The 25,147-nt window shown below is 61.0% G+C and overlaps 1 protein-coding gene across 1 annotated transcript in view; it reads right to left on the minus strand.

Moving 5' to 3' along the window:
• LOC311524109 (prominin-1-A-like) overlaps window positions 1-24,384 on the minus strand; it is a gene marked incomplete at its 5' end in the record, with an annotated part of 38,094 nt that extends 13,710 nt beyond the window's left edge. Inside the window, 14 exons of the mRNA XM_084634897.1 lie at window positions 871-955; window positions 1,431-1,522; window positions 3,350-3,473; window positions 4,198-4,350; window positions 4,794-4,953; window positions 5,357-5,420; window positions 5,979-6,053; window positions 6,420-6,610; window positions 8,971-9,060; window positions 9,849-9,912; window positions 10,168-10,288; window positions 11,997-12,202; window positions 12,654-12,715; window positions 24,255-24,384. Coding sequence (XP_084491023.1) covers window positions 871-955; window positions 1,431-1,522; window positions 3,350-3,473; window positions 4,198-4,350; window positions 4,794-4,953; window positions 5,357-5,420; window positions 5,979-6,053; window positions 6,420-6,610; window positions 8,971-9,060; window positions 9,849-9,912; window positions 10,168-10,288; window positions 11,997-12,202; window positions 12,654-12,715; window positions 24,255-24,384 — 1,617 coding nt within the window. The remainder of the gene's footprint in view (window positions 1-870; window positions 956-1,430; window positions 1,523-3,349; window positions 3,474-4,197; window positions 4,351-4,793; window positions 4,954-5,356; window positions 5,421-5,978; window positions 6,054-6,419; window positions 6,611-8,970; window positions 9,061-9,848; window positions 9,913-10,167; window positions 10,289-11,996; window positions 12,203-12,653; window positions 12,716-24,254) is intronic.
• Window positions 24,385-25,147: the final 763 nt, after the last annotated feature.

Consider the following 25,147-nt stretch of genomic DNA (forward strand, 5'->3'; position numbering starts at 1 on the left):
GGCCGGTCTCTGCGCCCAGCACCGCGGGGCCGCACCCCCCACCAGGGATCCCCGGGGCGCTGCACACGGCTGGGCCGGTCTCTGCGCCCAGCACCGCCGGGCCGCGCCCCCCACCAGGGATCCCCGGGGCGCTGCACACGGCTGGGCCGGTCTCTGCGCCCAGCACCGCCGGGCCGCGCCCCCCACCAGGGATCCCCGGGGTGCTGCACACGGCTGGGCCGGTCTCTGCGCCCAGCACCGCGGGGCCGCACCCCCCACCAGGGATCCCCGGGGCACTGCACACGGCTGGGCCGGTCTCTGCGCCCAGCACCGCCGGGCCGCGCCCCCCACCAGGGATCCCCAGGGCGCTGCACACGGCTGGGCCGGTCTCTGCGCCCAGCACCGCGGGGCCGCGCCCCTCACCAGGCAGCCCCGGGGTGCTGCACACGGCTGGGCCGGTCTCTGCGCCCAGCACCGCGGGGCCGCACCCCCCACCAGGGATCCCCGGGGCGCTGCACACGGCTGGGCCGGTCTCTGCGCCCAGCACCGCGGGGCCGCACCCCCCACCAGGGATCCCCGGGGCGCTGCACACGGCTGGGCCGGTCTCTGTGCCCAGCACCGCGGGGCCATGCCCCCCACCAGGCAGCCCCGGGGCGCTGCACACGGCTGGGCCGGTCTCTGTGCCCAGCACCGCGGGGCCGTGCCCCCCACCAGGGATCCCCGGGGTGCTGCACACGGCTGGGCCGGTCTCTGCGCCCAGCACCGCGGGGCCGCACCCCCCACCAGGGATCCCCGGGGCGCTGCACACGGCTGGGCCGGTCTCTGTGCCCAGCACCGCGGGGCCGCGCCCCTCACCAGGCAGCCCCCACACTCAGCGCTCCCCACACTGACCTGACTGATGTTCAGCAGTTCGTCCAAGGGAACAGCCTGGCCCAGCTGCAGGGTGTGCCACAGGGGCTCGTTGTGCTGGCAATTGCTGTGGGGTGGACGTCAGAGATGAGGACAGGGCTGGCGGCCAATGGGGGGCACCCCCCGTAGACACACATAGGCCCAGGGCAGGTGGGGCTAGAGCCAGGGTCCCTCAGCTCCCAAAGGCTGGGAGAGGGGGCTCCCCATGTCGCCAGTGGGATCTCCCCCATCCCATGGGCCCCGGGGATGTTTGTGCCATGCAGGCGTCCAGGACCAGAGCGCTGCCCCCGCCCCGCGGACATGATGCGACCCCCTCAGCTCTTTACAGGCCTCAGCCATGCAGGGTCCGCTCCAGGGCATCCTTCCTCAGGCCCCAAGAGATCAGAATCATATCGTCCCATCCCCGAATGTGCAAAGAGGGAAACTGAGGCACAGGGCGGGGCCTGGCCCCAGGCCCTGTAGGAATGGAGGGTCGGGAGGGGCCCCAGGGCGCTCTGGCTCGCAGACCAGCCGCGTGTGCCCCGGGCAGGGGTGGCACTGACTTGTACACTCCGGAGAGGGACACCGTCCCGCCCTGCAGCCCCAGCATCTTCGACAGGTTGAAGCTCGCAGTGAGTTCCGAGGTCTCCAGGAACTGAAAGCAAAGGAGTCAGGAGAGCAGCTGAGACCTGCCCCAGCCAAGCTGCACAGTGCCAGCCTGTCCCAGGCCCCAGGGGGGCAGGAGCTCCACGCCCCCAGCCTGCCCTCCATGAGGCTGGCTCAGCTCCCGCGTGGAAAGGGTTTACTAGGTTCCGGCTCCTCTCCAGAGGGTCCTCTGCAAACTCGACTGTCACCGCAGCCCTGTGCCCAGGAAGGACTCAGGGCTGGGCTGGCAGGGACCCCAGGACTGAACTAGCAGGAGGCTGCAGGTTGGGATTGAGGGGCACCGGCAGGGCTGTGGGGAGACAAGGGCTAGGCTAGCAGGGGGATGTGGGTCAGCATTGGGGGGCACTGGCAGAGCTGGGGGGAGCCAAGGGCTGGGCTAGCAGAGGGCTGCAGGTCAGGGGGTTGAGCAACCCATTCTGCTGTTTCAGAGTAACAGCCGTGTTAGTCTGTATTCGCAAAAAGAAAAGGAGGACTTGTGGCACCTTAGAGACTAACCAATTTATTTGAGCATAAGCTTTCGTGAGCTGCAGCTACTGCCCCTCCCCTCCCCACACCCCCAGGTCCCTAGGGCTGAGGACCCAGGTTGTAATATAATATCTCATTGAAAGGTGACAGGGCCAGAAAGAGTTAATGAACTCCCAGACTGACCTGACCCCGGCCCTCGGCCCTCGAACTTTAAAGCCTGGTTAGGAAGAGATGGAAATGGAGAGAGCTGTGAAATGCAGCCGGCATGGTGAGAGAGAGAAGGGGAGCTGTGTGCTCAAGGCTTGTGATGTCAGCAAACGAGGCTTGGCTATGGCTATGGCTTTGATTCAAAGACCAAAAAAGGAGGATTAACATTTAGGAAGACACTTGAGTGACATAGTATTGTTGTCTACGTGCCTCTTTGAAGGTTGTGGTAACCTGTGTCTGAACGGTTAATGGATAAATGACCCTGTGCTAATTGCCAGGGTGTTTGGGAGAAGGAAAGTGAAGCCGATTGTCTTCTCAGGCCAAGAGGCTGCTGGAAATGTATAAAAACCCTGGGACATGGTCCTTCTTCATCTCAGATCTGCTTTGGGTTTCAAGAAGGGGAAACCCTGAGCCATGAGGATTGAGATCCTCAGTCGCTGACTGGAGTCACCCTGAATACGAACACTGGACTGTAACCTGTGGACTATTTCTAAAAGGACTTTTGGCCACTACACACTCACCATCTCTGCCATGTACCTGGACCTCAAGAACTGAACTCAAGTCTGCCTGTATATTGATCTTTCAGCCAACTCTCTCTCTTTTCTTTTTAAATAAATGTTAGTTTAGTTAACAAGAATTGGCTCTAGCGTGTATTTTGGGTACGATCTAAGTTATCATTGGACCTGGGAGTGTGGCGGATCCTTTGGGGTTGGAGAATCTTTTCTTTTATAGGATGAGATAAGATGTTCGGTAACCATCCTCGTATCTGACAGGTGTGTCTGGAGGGGGGCCTGAGGCTGGCACTTTAAGGGCACTGCGTCGTGTGGACGTCAGAGTACCCGGGGAGGTGATACAGAGGCTGGTTTGGGCTGGTTTGATAACTCTAAGTATTGGAATATCCACCAGCGTGTGGGGTTTGTCTGCCCCGGTCTGTTTGCAGTTCACCCCGACTGAGTGACCTCAGCGGGTTCCCACAGACAGCATCGTTACAGGGCCCTACTGCCCCTCCTCTCCCCACACCTCCAGGTCCGCAGGGTTGGGGATGCAGGTTCTGACCTTCCCTCGCCCTTTCCCACCCCCTGGGCAAGGCAGAGCCAGGTACCGGCAGCGACATTGACGTGGCAACGCCAGGCTGGGCTCTCACCTGCAGGAGCTGCCCTCTGTGCCAGGGCTGGCAGACGAGCGTGTAGACATTGCCACCCAGCAGGAAGGTCACCAGCACCAGCAGCATCAGCAGCCAGGAGAAGAGGAAGCTGAAGCCAACCCCCCTGGGAAGGCAGAACGAGCCGTGAGCTCCACCCCGGGCACCGGGCACCCGCATGCAGAGACCCCAGGGCCTGTCTGACGGCCTCTCTGTCCCCCCCAGCCCAGATACCACTCCAATGGCCTCTCTGTCCCCCCCACCTCCCCAGCCCAGATACCACTCCAACGCCTCTCTGTCCTCCATCCCCCCCAGCCCAGATACCACTCCGATGGCCTCTCCTTGCAAATCAGCCTTAGTCATTTCACGGCTCACGAGCTGCCTGGAGACCAGAACCCAACGTACTGTCCCCAGTGCGGCTGCCCCACAGCTGGACACCCCCTCAGTCCTGGGCCCACGTATCTCACTGCTCATCACTGGATCTCCCCCTGCCTTTGCCTGCTAGACCCAGGAGCCCCCCACTCAGAAACCCCCTCCTCTGGTGCCCCTCCACCAGGATCGAGTCACCTCCGGGCCACCCCTTGGCTAAAAGAGGACACGGGGCTCCGCGCGGCTCTCCCCTGCCCCCCAGTCCTGCTGTGGGCTCTGCTGAGCCCTCCCCAGTCTGCCCACGTCTGGTCCCAGTGTGGGCGCCACAACTGGGTGCAGGTCTCCCTTGCGGGCCTGTCCAGCGCCGTGCCCGGGGTCCTGCCCCCGCCCTGCTGCTCTTTGACATTCCAGCCCCACGCGGGGCGCCCCGGGGCAGCGTGGGGAGCCACTGTAACGGCTCTGGGGGCCGGGGGGGCTCTTACGCCATGAAGAACTCTCCGCCGGAGTTGGAGAGGCAGCTGCGCTCAATGGGCAGCACCGACGGCTTCAGCCCGAGGGCCCCCAGCACCAGGGCCAGCAGGTAGCATAGGACAATCAGCAGCACCAGGCAGCAGAGACAGATGCCCACGATCCACCTGTGGGGGAGACGTGAGAGACCCAGTCCCTGGTGGGGCAGGAGTCTGGGGGCTGGCCGGGGGGTCACCCCCTGCTGCCAGACTGAGGGGGGTCTCTCCCTCTCCTTAGAGCAGACCCCCCCTCATCCCCAGGACATCCCAGCTCTCAGTGCCCCATGGGGACAGTGGGCTGCTCCCCTGCGGTGCTCCCTGGGCCGATGGCAGGGCTCAGCCCATGCTCCCCTCGCCCCCTCCAACAACTGACCCCCTCCGAGGGCAGGGGGCTCAGAGCCCACCCGGGGCGTCGGTCCCACACCCCGTGAGCTGGGGACACCAGTGTTCTCTGGCCCATACCACCGCGCCATGCAGCTCCAGCCCCTGCCACCCCCCAAGAGTCCCCTACGGATCAGGGAGCCCCCAGGCGGGATCAGCCCCACACAGGGGGGCAGAGGCCCAGCCCCTACCTGTAGCTGTCGTAGGTGGTGACCTGCGGCTCGTAGTCACTGGCCTGCTTGGCGATGCTGTCCAGCATGGCAGTGACGTTCCCCAGCGTGTCCAGCACCGGGATCTCACTCCGCACCCCGCCAATCTTCCGCCTGACCTCGGCCAGCTGGCTCTGCGCATCTGTAGGGGACGGGCACGTCAGGGACGCACGGGCACCGATGGCTGCTCCCGTAGCCCCCCGGGGCCCACGCTCCGGCTCCCCTGCACAATGCATGAGGCAGACGCAGCCCCAGCAGGCAGATCTGAGGGGGCAGCAGGTGCTGGGGGGCAAAGCGGGAGGAGAGAGCCTGAGAACCGGGAGAGCTGTGCTGATTGGGTGGGAAGGGAGAACATGGCAGGGGATGTGGGGAGAGCACAGACCCGCTTCCTAGGCCAAGGTGGGGCCTGGACCCCTGGCTCCGGGGCGGGACAGGTAGGGCCCTGAGGGGGTGGGCAGGGCCCCTGGCCATTACAGCGCCCAGTCCCAGAGCAGGGAGCTGGGGCAGGAGGGGTCCCTGCATTACCAGACAGCAGCACCACTGACCCGCCACCACCTTCTGCGCCTGCTCCTCTACCCTCCTGGGGGTCTCGTTCAGCGTCTCGTTGGCCTGCAGCCCCAGACACGGACGGGGAGAGACAGACAGACAGACAGGCTCAGAGCCCAGCCCAGGGCTCCAGCGCAGAGCACAGGGCGAGGGCAAACACACCACCCGGCCCTGCTCCAGCCCCGCTCCCCAGCCCCACGTGCCCCAGCACCGGGGACTATCCGAAATACCCAGCACTGGCCAATGCCCCGGGCTCAGCGCTGGCCCGGACAGGCTGCTGGGCTCTCCCCACACGGGGGGGGTACCATGACGGAGGCACCCTCAGCCCCGCCCTGGGCAGTACCGGCAGGGCACTGGGCTGGACGGACCGTTGGCCTGCTCCAGGTCGGGTGGGGGCGGACGCCCGGCTAGCACGGTGGGCATTTTCCACATGGCGTCGTGGTTCAGGTCCCTCTGCCCCGCCCCAGAGCCATGGCTTGGAGACGCAGGCCGCTCGGCCGAGGCCGGCACACCAGACTGCACCCTGGGGCAGGGAGAGCCGGCAATGCCCCTGCAGACCAGCCCCACACGGTGCCGGTCAGAGCCACGTCCCACTTGCCCCGCGCCACCCCCTGCCTGTACCTGCTGCAGGACAGCGCTCAGGTTGGCACTGGTCAGGTTACTCAGCAGTTCCAGCTGGCTGCTCACGTCCGGGACCTGGGGAAACAGGAGCACGTGGGGCTGATGCCTGGGGAGGGGGCGCCGGCAGGAGCAGGGGGCACTGGGAGCTGGCGCCGTGTGGGCCTGGCGACGTACATACCAGCAGGGGTGGCAGGACGGTGCCCATGTCAGCACACAGACATGAGGGCACACAGCGGGTACATCGGGGGTTTGGGGGGTATTTGCATGTCGGGGAGGTTTCAGTCCCCCCAACCCCATGCACCCATCCAGCTCCCCATGCAACCCTGCACCACTTTGCACCACACCCAGCCCCCCATGCCAACCTGTAACCCATGCACCCATCCAGCCCCCAGGCACCCCACACCCCTGTGCCCCCTGCAGCCCCCCGTGTGCTCGTCTCACCATGCTGAAGTTGGCGTCGGGGGCCAGGCCGCTGACGGACACCTGGGAGCAGGGGTGGCCACAGCTCTGCAGGGTCCGGTTAATCTGTTCCTGCAGGCTGCTGAGGTTCTGGGTCAGCTCCCCTTGCAGCTGCTGCAGGCGCTGGCCTGACTCGTTCACGGCTCGGAGCTCCTGCTCCACCAGGTCCGTCACTGGCGGGGACAGCAAGGGGCTCCTTATGGCTCAGTCCTCGTCCCATCTGCACCGTGCCCCACCCCTGCGACACCCCCTGACTGTGCCACAAGGGGGACTGCCGGACACCCCCAAAGTGACCCCTCAACACCTCAGTCGGGGCTGGGGCGAGCGGGACCAGCCTGTCTCAGACCACCCTGGTAACTCCATGCTGCAGGAGTGGGGGCCAGACTGGGGTCAGGGAAGGAGCTCGGAGCACCATCCGTCCAGGCCCTTGGGGCGACAGTGAATCAGGGGATCCCAGGGGATGGTTAACGGGGGAGTTTCTCCAGCCCAGGATCCCTGGGGCTCTTGGGATTCCCTGTGCCCCTCAGGTGTTGGGGCTGAGGGGGTGTGACATTCTCTACCTTGGAGGAGCGTGCTGTAACCCCCATAGTTCTCATTTTCATATAATGGTGATCTCACATATAAAGCAGAAAGAAAAGGAGGACTTGTGGCACCTTAGAGACTAACCCATTTATCTGAGCATGAGCTTTCATGAGCTACAGCTCACTTCATCGGATGCATTCCTGTAGCTCACGAAAGCTTATGCTCAAATAAATGGGTTAGTCTCTGAGGTGCCACAAGTCCTCCTTTTCTTTTTGCGAATACAGACTAACACGGCTGTTACTCTGAAACCTGTCACATATAAAGCAGGCCTTGTAAGGTATCCGGGGAAAGGTTGTGATCTGCTGAGAGTCATTTCTCTGTCCATAGATGTGTATCGTTGATGCAGATGGAGTTATGAGATTGTGTAGTATGGTGGTCACTAAATCATGCTGGAAGTTGGGGAATCCGCCAGACGTTAGCTCCCCAGAGGCAACAGCAAGGAAAGTCACCAACCCCCGGGCGGGGTGTCAAACAACCATCCACAGCCATTGTCCAGCAAGGGAGCTACACTGCGATGACTCGCCTGCATGAGGCCCCACAACGAGAATTGCTCAACCTTGCCTGGAGAGACCCCCCAGCCATGCCTGGACTGTGCTCCCCAAGCACATGGGCTGAGGGTATAAAACAGACAGAGTGGACACATACAGGGCCTTCTCCTGCCCCCACCTTCCCCGCGAACAACCAGGACACTGAGAAGAAGACAAGACTCCAGCACAGGAGATTGGCCCAGGTTTACAGAACAAACCCAGGCGTGAAAGTGGGCCGGTAAGAACCCGCCCCGGCCCGTACGCAGCCCACAGTAAAGCGTTGCCACAGCAGCACTGTAACCTCCCTGCCCCTTTTACCTCCCCCGTCGGCGGCCCTGCTGGAAGGGTCTGTAGGTAGGGCAAAGGGAGCAACTGCCCTGGGGCCAGCGGTTTAAAAGGGCCTGGGGCTCCGGATGCCGCTGCCGAATCCAGAGCCCTGGGACCTTTAAATTGCCACTGGAGCCCCAGCAGCGCGGACCAGGCGGCCTGGAAAGGCTGGCTGGGGAATGCTGACCCCAGCCCCGCCCCGGCTGCCCAAGGCCCCGGCCCTTCCGCGGACCGGAGCTGCCCCGGCCTCGTACTGGTAAGTGTCAAGTGTTACTTTCAGCCCTGAACAAACCTGTCTATTAAGGACTGCAATATCCAATGGGGTGAGAAAAACGGCTTCATTTAGTCGCTGCCCAGTCTAATAGGGTCGAGAGTTTAGACTGCATGTTCTATTTTCTTTTCTTTTGGTAACCACTCTGACTTCTTGTGCTTTGACTTATAATCACTTAAAATCTATCTTTACAGTTAATAAATCTGTCTGTTTATTCTACCTGAAGCAGTGCGTGTGGTTTGCAGCGTGTCAGAGACTCCGCTTGGGATAACAAACCTGGTACATATCAATTTCTTTGTTAAACTGATGACCTCATAGAAGCTGGCAGCGTCCAGCGGGCATAACTGGCACTGCAAGACAGAGGTTCCTATGGTTGTGTCTGGGACCAGAGATATTGGCTGGCTAGTGTCATTCGCTTGCACAATCCAAGGAGCAGCTGACATGCCAGAGGCTGTGTGTGACCAGCCCAGGAGTGAGGGTTCTCACTACAGAGCAGGGTAAGGCTGGCTCCCAGAGTCAAAGTTTGGAGAGGCCTAGCAAACCACCGGTCCAGATAACACCAGAGGGGAATGTCACAGGGGGTTATACTGCCCCCCACTGCAGAGGTGCCCCCTGGCACCACCCCGAGCCCCCCAGCTTTCCCACCAAACACCCACAGGGTTACTCTGTCCTCCCCCGCCCGCCTTAGGGGCTTGTTCCCCCCGGTGTCTGGGGACGCCCCCTTCCCTTCCTGGCAGGTGCTGGGTGGGCAGCTCTTGTAGGGGGTGAAGGGCCATGTTGTGCGTGGGGCTCCCCAGCTCCCACTCCACAGCCCCAGGGCCGGTACCTTCGAGCAGGCGCATGGCAGAGCCCAGCGCCCCGTACGTCTCCTCTCCCACCGCGGAGATGATCCTACTGCCCAGGATGGGCCCGATGTCTGTGGAGAAGGGGGCAGCGCTGTCACCTTGGGCCCAGCCAGACGCACGGCCACCAGGGAGCGCTCCAAACCCCGAGCCCCTGTCTGGCCCGGAGAGTTCACCCCCTGCACCACTTGCCCCCCAGTGTGGGGGCTCAGCACCGCAGCAGCCACCTGCAGCGTGGGCATGCAGGGAGGTGGGCAGCGGGCACAGAACAGGCTGGCCACGGAGCCCAGGTTATGCTACGGTCCCTTGAGAGGAAATGGCTAAAGCTACGGGCTGGGAGCCAGGACTCCTGGGTTCCTTACCCCTCTGCCATTGCCCTGCTGGATGCCCATGGGCAGGTGTTGTGGGGAGAATGACCCTGGCTGGGCTGGAGGGGGCTGCGCCATGATCTGGGGGTGTGATGAGAAAGCAGCCAAGATGGAGGGGAGGGGGAGGTGAGCAAACGCCTGGAAGCCCGGAGGGGCCAGACGGGGCATGGTGCAGGCCAGCCCGTGCCCCCTGCAGCCAGGAATGGGGTCCTGGGAGCCAAGGGTGCTGGGCTCCATACTGGGGCCATACAGGCAGGGAGCAGAGCCCTGTGCAGCCTGACCTCCGCCAGGGCTCTGAGCGCTGGGGCAGGGCATCCCCAAGGGCTAGCCCAGGCAGGCCATGAGACGCGCTGGGTGGATCAGATCACGCATCCCCATCCCCACCGCCCCAGGGCCACGCCCTGCCCCAGCCCCCAAAGCCCCCCGCCCCAGAGCCAGGTCCCCAGGGCCATGCCCTGCCCCAGCCCCCCACGGCCCCCTGTGCACAGACTCACCCTGAAGGCTGCGGTTGGCCTGGCTCACCGGCACGTTGCTGTTGTCAATGATTATATCCACCTGCTGCGGGGACAAGGAGAAGGGGGGTGAATACAGGCCAGGCTGGGGAGAGGGCTCCCATTCCCACAGGGGGACTGCACCATACCCAGCAGCAATGGACTAACTCAGGGGGCTGCGTGGGTCACCTCAGGGCAGGCCCCTGGCATCCCCGCCCTGTGCAGACCCTGGGATTCACGCCCTGCTGGTCTCTGGCCCGCAGGACAGGTGAGGTGCGGGGGGCTCCGGCAGGCAGGTGAGCAGCGGGGGCGCCGCGTGTACCTGGGGGATGGAGCGGATGAAGATGCTCAGGTTGTCCAACGTGGTGTTGAGGGCACCGAAGCTGCCGTTCACGGCGCGGGAGACGCGGTCGTTACTGATGAAAGCGCAGACATTCCCAGCCCTGGGACAAGGAGAAAAGGGGGCAGGGACAGCATCAGCACATGGAGACCTGGGGGGGCCCTAGCTGTGTGTGCTGAGCCCCCAGACTGTCCATGCATAGAGGGGCCTGCTCACAGCAAGTGGCATCACGCTCTGAGAGTCAGGACTCCTGGGCTCTGCCAGGGCCTTGCTGTGCCAGCTCAGGCAGGGCACTGTGCCGCCCCGTGCCTCAGTTTCCCCCCGGTGAGGTCCACCCTTGGGGGTGAGGGGGCATAACTAACAAGCCAGCATAAAGCGCGGCTTGCAATGAATGTGCCAGCCCTGCAGCTTCATCCCAATCCCAGGCCCACAGTCACCGCACTGACCCCCCTTTCCTGAGGGTGACAACGGCACCATCACGAACCCCGGGGGTCACCGGGCCGCACACACTGAGCCTGCGAGCTTTGCTGCCACAGCAGGGGTCAATCCCTGGCCTCTACCGGCTGAGCTAAAGCAGAATCGCCACTCAGGGTACCAGGTTTATGACACACAGATTAGCAGCTCTGCCCGTGCCCAGTAGAGAGCAGAGTGGCTAGCCAGTCCATGGCAAGCACTTCTAGAACCCTTCCCCCTTTTGAGGGGCTCTGTGGGAGCTAGGCCCCCAACCTGCCTCCCATGATCCCTTGGGACACTCCAGACATTGCACGGGTTAACCAGTCAATTCCCCCTTGGCACGAGAGAATGCCATCCTCCCTGTCACAGAGATGGAGAAACTGAGGCAGAAGGGAGCGACCTGCCCCAGCAGGCCCAGCCAGGGCCCAGCTGGATCTCCAAGTGCCGGATCCCCAGCTCCCCGGCCATTGCTCCAGCATCACCTTGCTGCTCATACTTAGTGGAGGGAGCGGGGGCTAGCCCCCGCATTCCTGGTCACTAGCTGGGTGTCCCCCCCGCAGGTGATTCCCCCCTGCAGGTGATTAGCCTGGAACGCTCTAACCCCAGGTTGAACTCGGACCTTGACTTCCTGAGGCTTCTGGCCCTTTGTCCTCGGGCAGGAATCTGCTCCTGCGAACAATGGGGACTTCCTGGCAGGTCTCCACTCCCTGCCTCGCCCATCTGCTTTCCCAGCCGCTCTCGCCCGCAGGCAGCGGCGTCTGCCCCTCCCCATTACATCTGGGCGCCCCAGGCTTGCACCAGCCCCTCCCCACCCAAAGGCGTCTCCTGGCTCCAGAGAGCTGGGACTCCTCATCCCAGCTGCTCTCCAGCCAGAACCTCAGCCCTGGGGGAGCAGGGCTCCGTGCGATGGGTCGTGCACGCAAGTGTGTTCGTCCCCTGGGTGGGATCACAGCCTCAGCCCAGATAAAGCCTCCAGGGCGCCCACACCCGCGGGCTCCGGGGCATGAGCTGGGCGCCAGGAGGAAACTTCTTCCAAAAGGGCAACAACACAGCACAGCCGGGTGGACTGGGGGGGTTAGAGTAGCTGGCCCAGGCCACCGCAGTGTGCGAGAAGAGATGACTGGAGCCGGTGGACGAGGCCAGCCTGGGGACCCAGGGATCTGCCTAGCTCAGAGGGGGTTAGTAATGCCTGGTCATCTGGAGCCCTTCCCAACCCCCCTCCATATACAGGGTAACTGCCCCCCTGCCCCCCATGGGGCCAGCAACGCACGGCCAGGCAGCAATGCAAGAGCCCACGAGGCTCGGGCTCTGCGCTGAAATGAGGCCGCAGAGGCGCTGGGCCAGAGCGCGGCACTCACAGGAGGAGGGTGGTGACCAGCAGCACCGAGAGGAAGAGCGCCCTGCGCTGGCAGCCTGTGTGCTTGCTCTGTTTCTGGTACATCGTCCCCCCGCAGTTCCCACAGCAGCGGCAGCAGCAGAAGCAAAAGCCGACCAGGGGCATGAGGACGATGAAGAGGAGGCCGATGGCTGTGCAGACCAGGAAGCCCACCTCATAAACCAGCACCTAGGGCGAGAGCACCAGCATTAGCAACGTCCATCCCAGCAGGGCCCGTGGCCCTGGGCGTCACGCCTGCCCACAGAAAGGCAGCTGCCTCTGGGCCGGAGCGTGGCAGCCTAGGGCAGGCGGTGAAGGAGCAACACTGCGGGGAAGGCCCAAGGATTTGGGGAGGCAGAAAGGAGTCACCGGCTCTGAAACCTGGCCAGGCCGCTGGGCTTTCGAATCGGGCAACGTGCCTTGGGGTTTGATTCTTTCAAAGTGCTCCAGCCTGCTGCCCCTGTCTGCAGCATGGATGGCATCGCTGGGAGAGGGGCGGGGGTGGGGGGGGGAACGGGACATCACTTGGGGCATGGCTGACCTCAGAGTCCCCACTAAGCCCTGACAGGGACCTTCTCCCTCGGTGCCTGTGGGGGGCCTTGCCCCATGCCCTTCCCCGTGGCCCCGCCAGGGCCCTCACCTCTTTGTACACGGCAGGGTCCATAATGTCATTTTTCTGCTGGATCAAGTTGGTGAGGAGTTCTGGGGAAAGGAGCAAAGAGGGAAGTTAGCACCCCAGAGATGCCACAGCCCAAAGGGACTGTCCTGCCCCCTGCCCGCCTGCCCCAGTCCAACTGGCCGCATGACCCAGGCCCGAGAATTCACCCAGCAACTCCTGCTTCGAGCCCAGGAATCCGGGGCCACACTGGATGTCACAGAGTGTGGGGGAGTTCGGGCCCTGCACCCCTCTTCCTGGGATTCACCGTGACTCTCAGCCAGCCAGTAAAGCGGAAGGTTTATTGGACAATAGGAACACAGTCTAAAACAGAGCTTGTGGGTACAACCAGCACCCCTCAGTCAAGTCCTTCTGGGGGGGCAGGGAACTTAGACCCCAGCCCTGGAGTTCCCTGCGTTCCTCCACCCAGCCCCAAACTGAAACTAAACCCCCTCCAGCCAGCTCCCTCCTGCAGCCTTTGTCCAGTTCCCCCAGCAGAGGTGTCACCTCCCCCATCCCCGTCCTGGCTCAGGTAACAGGCTCTCAGGTCTCCCATTGAAACCCCCCTGCCACATTCCCAGGTCAACACTCCCCCCTCCCTGCTGCATCACATCTCTCCCCCCTTCGAGACTGAACTGAGCGGGGTCACTCTGACCAGTGACCTGGGGAAGTTCGGGGCCCCCTCTCCGGGACAACGCATCCGCTGTCAGGTTGGCACTTCCCTTCACGTGGACCACGTCCATGTCGTAATCCTGCAGGAGCAGGCTCCATCTCAGGAGCTTGGCGTTGGCTCCTTTCATCTGGTGCAACCCGGTCAGGGGAGAGGGGTCAGTGTACACAGTGAAGTGTCGCCCGAAGAGATAGGGCTCTAGTTTCTTGAGGGCCCACACCATGGCCAGTCACTGCTTCTCGATGGCTGCGTAGTGTTGCTCCCAGGGTAGCAACTTCTTGCTCAGGTACACAATGGGGTGTCTCTCCCCCTTTTCATCCTCCTGCATTAACACCGCCCCCAGTCCCGTGTCTGAGGCGTCGGTGAACACCACAAAGGGCTTGTCAAAGTCTGGGTTTGCCAGAACTGGGCCACTGACCAGAGCCTCCTTCAGCGCCCGGAAAGCCACCTGGCACTGCTCGGTCCAGACCACCTTGTCTGGCTTCCCCTTCTTGCATAGCTCAGTGATGGGGGTGGCTATGGCGCTAAAGTGGGGCACAAATCTTCGGTAGTATCCTGCCATCCCAATAAAGGCTTGGACCTGCTTTTTGGTGTGGAGAGCAGGCCAGTCTCTGATCACCTCCACCTTGGCTGGTTCCGGCTTTAGGCGGCCACTTCCCACCTGATGGCCCAGGTAAGATACTTCCGCCATCCCCACCTTGCACTTCTCCGCTTTTACAGTCAGCCCAGCCCCCTGGAGTTGGTCCAGCACTTGTCTAACCTGGGACACGTGGTCCTACCAGATCTGGCTAAAGACACAGATGTCATCAATATACGTCACAGCAAAACTCTCCATCCCCCTCAGTAGCTGGTCCATCAGGCGCTGGAAGGTGGCCGGCGCTCCCTTGAGGCCGAAAGGCAGGGTCAGGAACTCGTAGAGCCCCAGAGGGGTGATAAAGGCCAATTTCAGCCGGGCATCTGCATCCAGCGGCACTTGCCAATAGCCCTTTGTAAGGTCCATGGTGGTAACGTACCGAGCTCCTCCCAGCTTGTCTAGGAGCTCATCAGGCCTGGGCATGGGGTAGGCATCCGATACAGTGATGGCATTGAGCTTCCCATAGTCCACACAGAACCAGATCGACCTGTCCTTTTTGGGGACCAGCACCACCGGCGAAGCCCAAGGGCTGGCCGATGGCTGGATCACCCCCAAAGCCAGCATGTCCCTGACCTCTCTTTCCAGGTCCTGAGCAGTTTTCCCTGTGACTCGGAAAGGGGAGCATCTTATTGGCGGGTGCGACCCTGTCTGCACCCGGTGGACAGTCAGATTAGGGCATCCAGGCTGGTTGGAAAACAGCTGTCGGTATGGATGCAGCACCCCCCTGACCTCAGCTTGCTGGGCAGGGGTTAGCTGATCTGAGAGGGGAACTGTTTCCAGTGGGGAACCAGCTCTGGTCCCAGGGAATAGATCTACTAAAGGGTCATCTCCCTGCTCCTCCCAATGTCCACACACGGCCAACACCACATTCCCCCTGGCATAATATGGCTTCATCATATTCACATGGTACACCCGGCAGTGGTGCACCCGGTTCGACAGCTCCACCACATAGTTTACCTCATTGAGCTGCTTGACGACCTTGAAAGGTTCCTTCCAGGCGGCCTATAGTTTGTTCTTTCTCACAGGGATGAGAACCATCACCTGATCCCCGGTGGCATAGGCCCGGGCCCGCGCCGTGCGGTCATACCAGACCTTCTGCTTCCTCTGGGCTCTGGCCAGATTCTCCCTGGCCAGGCCCATGAGTTCAGCCAGTCTCTCTCGGAAGATCAGGACATACTCCACCCCTGACTCTCCATCGGGAGTGGCCTTCCCCTCCCATTCGTCTCTCATCAGGTCCAGGGGGGCCCTCACCCTCCTTCCATATAACAGTTCGAAAGGCGAAAATCAGGTAGACTCCTGGGGCACCTCCCTGTACGCGAACAGCAGGTGAGGTAAGTACTTGTCCCAATCCTGCGGGTGCTGGCTCATAAAGGTTTTCAGCATCATCTTTAGCGTCCCGTTAAACCTCTCCACCAGCCTGTTGGATTGGGGGTGATAAGCTGAGGCCCAGTTGTGCCGGACCCCACATTTCTCCCACAAGCACCGGAGCAGGGCCGACATGAAGTTGGAGCCTTGGTCTGTCAAGACTTCCTTGGGGAACCCCACTCGGCTGAAAATGGTCAGGAGCGCATCGGCCACGGTGTCGGCTTCAATGGAAGCTAAGGGCACTGCCTCGGGGTAGCGGGTGGCAAAATCTACCACCACCAGAATGTATTTCTTCCCCGACCGGGTCGTCCTGCTGAGAGGCCCCACGATGTCCATGGCCACCTTCTGGAAAGGCTCCTCTATGATGGGCAAACGTCTCAAAGCCGCTTTCCCCTTGTCCCGGGCCTTCCCCACCCTCTGACAGGGGTCACAGGATCGGCAATACTGCCGGACAATGGTAAACACCCCGGGCCAGTAAAAGTTCTGTAGCAACCTCTGCCGGGTGCGCCGGATTCCCTGGTGCCCTGCGAGGGGGATGTCATGGGCCAGGTACAATAGCTGGCAGCGATACTTCTGGGGGACCACCAGCTGCCTCCTGATCCCACAGGACTCTACTTCCCTTGGGGGAGCCCATTCTCGGTACAGGAACCCCTTCTCCCACAGGAACCTCTCCTGGCAGCCTCTCCTCATAGTCCGTCCCACACTGAGGTCGGCCAGGTCCCTGAGCTTCCACAAGGAGGGATCTTTCCTCAACTCGGCCTGGAACTCAGCGGCTGGGGAAGGGATGGGGACCGGTTCCCCCTCAGTGGCCAGGTCTGAGGCCTCTGCCTCTCTGAGCCGTGCCCCTTGGCGCTCACTCCCCACCCGGGTAGGGTCCTGCGCCTCCGATGTGGTACCCTCCCCGAGGTCGGGGCGCAGTGCCTCTTGCCGGCTCTGGCTACAGGTCATGACCAGGGCGGTCTGGGGGTTGCTTGGCCAGTCCTCTAGGTCCCCCCATCAACACCTCAGTGGGCAAATGGTGGTGCACCCCCACCTCCTTGGGGCCCTCCTTGGCCCCCCATTTCAGGTGTACCCTTGCCACGGGCACCTTGAATGGGGTCCCACCCACCCCCGTCAGGGTCAGGTAGGTGTTGGGCACCACCCGATCTGGGGCCACCACCTCGGGCCGGGCCAGCGTCACCTCCGTGCCCGTATCCCAGTATCCATTGACCTTCCTCCCATCCACCTCCAGGAGAACAAGGCACTCACTCCGGAGGGACAGCCCCGCGCCTACCCTGTAAACCGAGCACCCTGAGTCCAGAGCCTCCAGCCCTCTGGCGGAGCTGGCCTGGGGTACTCTTCCCTTCTGAGCAGGTGGTAAGCTATCAGCCCCCCTTGCCTGGGCCGTCTGCCCCTTGTCCAGCTGGGTCCCTACCCAGTTAACCCTGGGTAGGTTGAGTCCGCTCAGTCTGTCCCTGAGCCTGGGGCCCCGGGTCCATACGTGGCCTCTCTGGCCACGGTGATAGCAGCTCAGGTCACATTGGTCCCCTCGAGCAGGTCAGAGGGGCCCGGCGCCAGGCGTTCCCCTTGGGAGGGAGTTCTCCATATTTCCCCGCTGGGAGGCCCCCTGGTGACTCTCTCTCTGCATCGGGGGGGGGCCTGTTCTTTTGGGGCTCCTCCCTACTACCCCCTGACCGACTGTTCACAAACTCGTCGGCCAGCTGCCCTGCGTGCTGGGGGTTCTCGAGCTTTTTGTCCACCAACCACAGCCTCAGGTCGGAAGGGCACTGATCATACAGTTGCTCCAGTACGATTAGGTCAAGCAGGTCCTCTTTAGCTCGGGCCCCAGCTGTCCACTTGCGGGCATACCCCTGCATCCGGTTGACCAGTTGTAGGTAGGTGACCTCAGGCGTTTTACGCTGACTCCGGAACCTTCTCCGGTACATCTCGGGGGTCAGCCCAAACTCACGGAGCAGGGCCTGTTTGAACAGTTCATAGTCCCCTGCCTCCACCCCTGTCATTCGGCTGTACACCTCCACGGCTTTGGGGTCCAGTCAGGGGGTGAGAAACTGGAGCCTGTCTGCAGGGTCAACCCTGTGCAGCTCACAGGCATTCTCAAAGGCCGTCAGGAAGCTATCTATGTCCTCCCCCTCCTTATGCTGGGCCAGGAAGCACTTATCAAAGCTCCTTGCAGTCTTGGGTCCCCCCTCACTCACCGCAGCCGGGGCCCCACTGCTCCTCAGCCTGGCCAGCTCCAGCTCATGGTGTCTCTGCTTCTCTTCATGCTGCCTCTGTTTCTCCTTCTCCTCCTGCTCAGGTTGACGTTGTTTTTCATGATCCTCCAGCTCCCTCATTTCATCTCCCTCTCCCATTCTAGCCGCATCCGCTCCAGGGATGGGGAGCTCCGCCGGGAGGATCCCCTGCCGGCTGCCGGGGTCAGGGTGCCCTTGGTATTCGCTGGGCTTCCCCCAACCCCTCCCCCAGGCCTAGGTAGGAAGGGTCTCAGGATGTCCTCAGCAGCAGTCTGACCCCTCCCAGCCCGGTCAGGCCCCAGGGCCCACGCTGCGTCCACCGGGCGCCTTCCCTCAGGGACAGGGATCGGGTCATCCAAGCGATCCCTCTCCTCCAACTGGGCAATCAGCTGTTCCTTGGTGGACCTCCCGATGCGCAGCCCCCTCTGCCTGCACAGCTTCACCAGGTCGCTCTTCAGGCGTTTAGCGTACATCTCCCTGCTGGCCCCTCGCAGGCCGGGCAGCTTTCCACGGTTTCCAGGAAAAGCCCCTAGGGTGCCAGTCCTTCTTGAGGTCACCACCTCTTTGCCAGGGTCGAGCTGCAGACTCCTCCGCCCCTGGGACCGCTCGCTGCAATACCCCGGGGGACCCTGTTTCTGCAAGAGTCCTTCTCTCAGGTCACACACTGCCAGGGTTTACCCGCCCCCTGAAACCGTCTCTCTCTGAATCTTCAGCATGCCTGGTCCCCGTCAATCCCCCTTCATTTTACTGCTCCCCAATCACTTACTGCAGGAAGCACCGTCCATGGGGTGCAGCAGGTCCCACCACTGCCACCAGTTGACACAGAGTGTGGGGGAGTCCGGGCCCTGCACCCCTCTTCCTGGGATTCACTGTGACTCTCAGCCAGCCAATAAAGCAGAAGGTTTATTGGACAATAGGAACACAGTTTAAAACAGAGCTTGTGGGTACAACCAGGACCCCTCAGTCCAGTCCTTCTGTGGGGAGGGAGCTTAGACCCCAGACTTGGGGTTCCCTGCGTTCCACCACCCAGCACAAAAGTGAAACCAAAACCCCCCCAGCAGGCTCTCTCCTGCAGCCTCTGTTCACATTCCTGGGCAGAGGTGTTACCTCCCCCTCCCCGTCCTGGCTCAGTTGACAGGCTCTCAGGTCTCCCATCCCCAGGGAAACCCCCCTGCCACATTCCCAGCTCAACACTCCCCCTCCCTGCTGCGTCACACTGGAGCAGGACTCTCAGGGACAATCCCTGGTTACGTCAACACTGCACTAAATGCCCATGGCTGGTCCGGGTCAGCTGGGTCAGGCTGCCCAGGATCCACGGCACAGAGCCCCGAGCCATGGCAGCACTGCCTCCCCCAGCGAGCCCCAGCCCAGGTCCCCCTCTCCAGCAGGAGGGTCCCCTGCTCCCTGGTGCTCTCACTTCTCCCCCTGGGTCCTGGTCACCCCGGCCCCTCCCTCCTTACGACCCGGAGCTCGAGGGCAAAAGGGTTTGTGTGGAAGGGACACTGCTGAGCAAAAGGCTGGTGCTGCAGGGCGTGGGGTGGGGCTCAGCAGGGGGTGCTCTCCCCTCGCAGTCAGTGCTGACCCAGTGCAGCGTACAGGGTGCAGGGACTGGGGGTGCCATCTGTCCCTGTGGAAAGCAGAAATCACAGGACTGCAGTGGGGATCACGTCCCCCGGCCACGCTGGGCTGTGAGCACCTCAGCTGACAGTCTCTTTCCCAGGGGTTGATGTGCAGACATGGGCCGGGCTCACCCCACCACAATGGGCACCAGGGACACCATCCTGCTGGGGCATATCCAGAGGATGTTCTCTCGCGAGTGCATTTCCAACCTCCAGCCAGGCCTGGCAAACCCACAGCTCTAATTCCAAACTGCATGAACTCCTCCCTTTCCAGCTGGGACTGGTTTCCTTCCCATGTCCTGCTTTCCCCTTGCATCAGAGCCCCACTTATCCCCCTGCCCCCCGACCCACTGTGTATTTGGCAAGCTCTCCAGGGCACAGCCCCACACCATCACACCTGTGCGGCAGCCGGAAACAAACCATGAAATCAAACAAGTCAGGTCACTGCCAAGAACCAGATGGCTTGTTTGCAAACTACAAAACAAACAGGAGTGACAAGGAAGGGGTGACAAGGAAACACAAGCTCAGGGGAGGAAAAGGGAGCTAACAAAAGCACCTCAGGCCCTTACAAAAAGCAGGGGAACCGGTCCAGACTGGGTCAGGGGTTATGTGGTTTAGCGGAACCAGAGCACTTTCCGAACTGTGTGTCATGATTGCTTCACCTTCCAGTGAGATGCAGGCACCCTGGGGGCGGAACATGGCAGCTCTTTAGCAGCACCCAGCAGCCTGAAGCGAAAGCGTCTCCCGTGGTTGGTGCAGAAGGACCCGTCTGGGCAGACACCAGGGCTAGTCGCTCTAGGATCTTAGTTCACCACAAGCAGCCAGGACCTTGGTCGTATGGCTCCTTTGAGAGATGGTCCCTCCAGCACCCCCTGGGCACTGGCTCACAGGGAAGAATCAGCAACCCCACTGCCTGCACCCTCTGGCTTTCCTAGGCAGTCTCCCCCACAACCCACACTAGACACAGGTCACCCCTCTCCATCACTGGCCCACATCTGCGTGCATTACAAATGGGGAAGACTCATTATCCTCGTTTTACAGAGCAGAGAAACGGAGACACAGAGAGCCCGAAGCCAGAGTTTTCACTGACCTCGGGTGCTCAAGCTGAGACCCCTAACAAAGGGGCCTGACTCTCAGAGGGGCTGGGCCCCACAAACCCATCTCTGGCCAGCAGGACCCGCTGGCGCTCTGAGCTCTGCAGCTCCCCAGGGGCCCCAAATTCAGTAGACACTTTGGAAAAATCGGCCCCATGCGACTCGCCCCAGCCCACAGAGTGAGTGTGGCATGAGACCCAGGAGTCCTGGCTCCCAGGTCTGTGCTTTAACAGGGGCTGGTAGGCTGTCACCACGCAGATCTTCCTGCAGTGGCTCAAAGCAGACCAGAGAGTCCTGCACTCGGAGATGAAGGATTCCCAGCTCCTTCCAGCTGGCTCGCCAAGTCAGCAAGGGACAGAGGGAGGGATAGCTCCGTGGTTTGAGCATTGGCCTGCTAAACCCAGGGTTGTGAGTTCAATCCTTGAGGGGGCCATTTAGGGATCTGGGGCAAAAATTGGGGATGGGTCCTGCTTTGAGCAGGGGGTTGGACTAGATGACCTCCTGAGGTCCCTTCCAACCCTGAGATTCTATGAGTTTATGACAGAGCTGGTCTGGGTGCTCCCCTCAGGACCCCACCCGCAACTGACTCACAAACTCAGTTTAGGCTCTGCAGAGAGGAGCCCAATCCTGGCAGCTGCCAGGGGAGAACAGAAGAATGGCCAGACTGGGTCACACCAACAGTGTCTCTAGCCCAGGATCCCGGCCAGAGTGCGCTTGGAAAATAGCACCGGCTGGGTCACCAAAAGCAGCTGGATGATGGGATGAAACAAGCCTCATGGGACGTAAGAATGGCCAGACTGGGTCAGACCCAAGGTCCATCTAGCCCAGGATCCTGTCTGCCGACAGTGGCCAGTGCCAGGTGCCCCAGAGGGACTGAACAGAACAGGGAATCATCAGGTGACCCATCCCCTGTCGTTCCCTCCCAGCTTCTGGTAAACAGAGGCTAGGGACACCCAGATCATGGAGTTGCTTCCCTGCCCATCCTGGCTAATAGCCATTGCTGGACCTGTCCTACAGGAACTGATCTAGTTCTTTTCTGAACCCAGTTATAATTTTGACCCTCACAACATCCCCTGGTAACGAGTTCCATGGGCTGACTGCTCAGAAGTACTTTCTTGTGTTTGTTTTAAACCTGCTGCTTGTTCATTCCATGCGGTGACCCTGGTTTGTGTTACGTGAAGGGGTAAATAACACTTCCCTGGTCACTGGCTCCACCCCCAGTCACGATTTTATAGCCCTCGATCACACACACCCCTTAGTTGTCTCTTTGCCAAGATGAACAGCCCCAGTCTTAAAAAGAACAGGAGGACTTGTGGCACCTTAGAGACTAACCAATTTATTTGAGCATGAGCTTTCATGAGCTACAGCTCACTTCATCGGATGCATACTGTGGAAACTGCAGAAGACGTTATATACACAGAGACCATGAAACAATACCCCCTCCCACCCCACTGTCCTGCTGGTAATAGCTTATCTAAAGTGATCATCAAGTTGGGCCATTTCCAGCACAAATCCAGGTTTTCTCACCCTCCACCTCCCCACCAGCAGGACAGTGGGGTGGGAGGAGGTATTGTTTCACGTTCTCTGTGTGTATATAAAGTCTGCTGCAGTTTCCACGATATGCATCCGATGAAGTGAGCTGTAGCTCACGAAAGCTCATGCTCAAATAAATTGGTTAGTCTCTAAGGTGCCACAAGTCCTCCTTTTCTTTTTGCGAATACAGACTAACACGGCTGTTACTCTGAAGCCCCAGTCTTATTAATCTCCCCATATATGGAAGCTGTTCCAGCCTCTAATCACTTTTGTTGCCCTGCTCTGTACTTTTTCCAATTCTAATGTATCGTTTTTGAGACGGGACCACCAGAACTGCACGCAGTGTTCATGGTGTGGGCGTGTCCTGGATTTCTACAGTGGCATTACGATATTTTCTGGTTTTTAATCTATCCCTTTCCTAATAGTTCCTAACATGCTGGTTGCTTTTTTGAAGGAAGCTGCACATTGAGTGGATGTTTTCAGAGAACGATCCATGATGACGCTGAGATGTCTCTCTTGAGCTTATTTAGATCCCACAATTTTGTACTTATAGTGGGGATTTTGTCTGTGTTTATCAACATTGAATTTCATCTGCCGATGCCGTTCTGCTGCCGAGGGACAAGGTGGTTAGGTCACAGCTTTTACTGCACCTTCGGTTGGTGAATCACAATAGAACCTGGTCCAGTAAAAGATATTACCTCACCGACCTGGTGTCTCTAATATCCTGGGACCCACCCAGCTTCCACACCGCTGCATACCTCTTGTTGCCCAGTCACCCAGTTTAGCGAGATCCCTTTGTACCTCTTCGCAGTCTGCTTTGAATTTAACTGTCTGGAGTAGCTTTGTATCGTCTGTAAACTTTGCCCCCTCCCTGTTTACCCCTTTTTCCTTGTAATGGACAGAGATAAACAATAAACTGTCACATACAAATCCTGAGAATACCAGGTAGGCCCCTGATCATGCCTCGTGTAGACACACTGCTCTGACCCAGAGCACAACCCAACTCACCCCTCAGGGCCAGATGCCAGCGACAGCGCGGGGCGGCAGGAGGTGTCCGCGCAAGCCGGCTCTAGGGCCCCAGCCCGCAGGCCCCACTCATGACGGAGGGCTTTGGGGCCAGCCTGTCATTCAGACTGGGTCCCAGAGTGCTTTACAGAGCCCCCGCCAAGGGAGAGCGGGTCTCGAGGCCTTGCAGGTGAAATCGGTGACCTGAAGTCTGGGTATATTTGTTGTGCAACCCATTCACTGACACTCTATGCACCACTGCTGAGGCAGACGTGGTCACAAATTGTGCGCAGGCCACCCCCTGCTCTCAGGACTCTTAGCTCAACGCCAGGGCCCAACTCCCACGGAGCAAATCTGCCCCCAGAACCGGCTCTTGCCAGATAAACGAAGGCAGAGCAAACTCTCCTGCCCTTTGAAATGGCTCCCCCAAAACTAGTCTGCATCACAAACCCACCCCTAATGCAACACACCTGAGGCTGAGCGCAGCTCCCTGCCTCCGGGGAACAGCACCTCCTGGGACTCCCCCACGGCCCCATGGATAACGAGGGGCGGAGGGCTCAGCGGGGAGACGAGTCTCACTGAGATGCATCCTCTGCCCCAGCTGGGTCTCTGCCTCATCTCCCATCAATGACCCCATCCCCAGTGCCCCCTTTGTCCCCTACCCCAAATCTTTCCCCACTGGCCCCTGTCATGGCCTCCTGCCAGCCTCCCTTCATTCCCGTCCCTCAGGACTCCCCCACCCCACGTCCCCTCCAAGAGGCAGTGGTAACTGGTTCACTTTAACAAGCCCCACCAGGCTGCACATCCCTCCCGCGGGATGCTGTAACCCACACCACAGCCTTTCCGTCTGTTACACTCCCCATTGCACCACTCCCCATGCAGAGCTGCCAGCCCGCGCTGCCTTCGGGCTCAGCCTGCAGCAGGCTCCATGCGCTCCATAGATCTCAGGGCGCTTTGCACACATGCATTGCAATCCCATCCGAATGGTGGGGAAACTGAGGCACGGGCAGGGGTATGACCAGCCCAAGCTCAGGCAGCAAGCGAGAGCCAGCAAGCCAGGCATAGAATCCAGGAGTTCGGCCCCCCAGCCTGAGGTCCCGGGCATGGGGCCATGCTGCCTCCTGTGATAATGCGTTCGGCTAACGAGCTGCGGAGCACTGAGCAGCAAATGCCAGGGTGGCAGACACAGATCTGGGGTTCCACACAGGGCCTGGGGGACATTCAGGGCAGGGAGCGGAGGGAGAACATGTGTGGATGGTGCTGAAAACAGCTCTTCAAATGGGATCCTGAAGGGACCCAAGTAACCTAGATCTGACCCTTCCCTGCCCCACACATCAGTGCCTGGGAGCTGCAGCCACTTGCCCTGCCCCACACTGGGAAACCCAGAGAGAGGAGGAGGGGCAGCAGCCTGGGGATGCCCACACCATGCTCTTACCGGCTGGGAAGGCATTTGGCTGTACCAGCCCCAGGAAGGAGTGCACCATGCTGGTCAGGCCGGGCAAGCTGCCCGCGGGGGGCACTGGCTCCGGCTGGTACTCCGGCTGCAAGAGGTTCTGCATGGCCATCCTGGGCTGAGCTCCGGGGCAGCTCCAAGGGCCGCCAGGGGGAACACGCCACTCTGGGGGTGCAGTTAGCTCCTGGCCTTCCTTCACACGGTGCTCTCCAGCAGGGCTCGGGCACGCCCGGCAAGGCCAGGCTCCTGGAACAGACAAGAGGTGTGAGCTGGCCACAGACCCAGCAGGGCTCTGGGCCCAGCAGGAAACGCAGAGGAGAAATAAAACACCGGCTGCTTCCTGGGGGGGGGGAGAAGATAGAGGTGTGGCTGCTCAGGTAGGGTGCCAGCAGGGAGACACACTGCAGGGCCAGGCCGGGCCAGGCCAGGTATGGGGCAGCCCCGTCACACACTGCAGATTTGGGGGTGGGGGGAGTGAGCTGGGGACACCCCATAACGCTACAGGGGATGCCCCATAACACTACAGAGCAGGGGAGCTGGAGAAGGAGTCCTTACCCTTTCCCAGCAGCCTCCTGCTGCCAACGGCTGCCCACTGAGGCCACCAGCATGTTGGGTCTGTGGGTTGCCTCGTTAATTTGTGATGAGAGAAAAACAGCCCCCCCCCGGCTCCTCCTGCCCCCCACCACAGAGGCCTTGCCCAAGTCTGGCTCAAGGCCACCTCCTGCCTCACCCGTGGCCTTTGGGCAGTCTCTGAGGTGGAGGATCCGCAGGCAGAGGGTTTGGTTATTCTGGCCCCTGGGGTATGTGATGTCCCCAGTACCTCACTCTCCCCACAGCCCAGCCTGCTAGCAGGTTGCTGGGAAGGCGTGGTTCCC

The sequence above is a fragment of the Lepidochelys olivacea genome (genome assembly GCF_965140295.1).
Source record: "Lepidochelys olivacea isolate rLepOli2 genome assembly, chromosome: 7".
NCBI lineage: Eukaryota > Metazoa > Chordata > Testudines > Cheloniidae > Lepidochelys > Lepidochelys olivacea.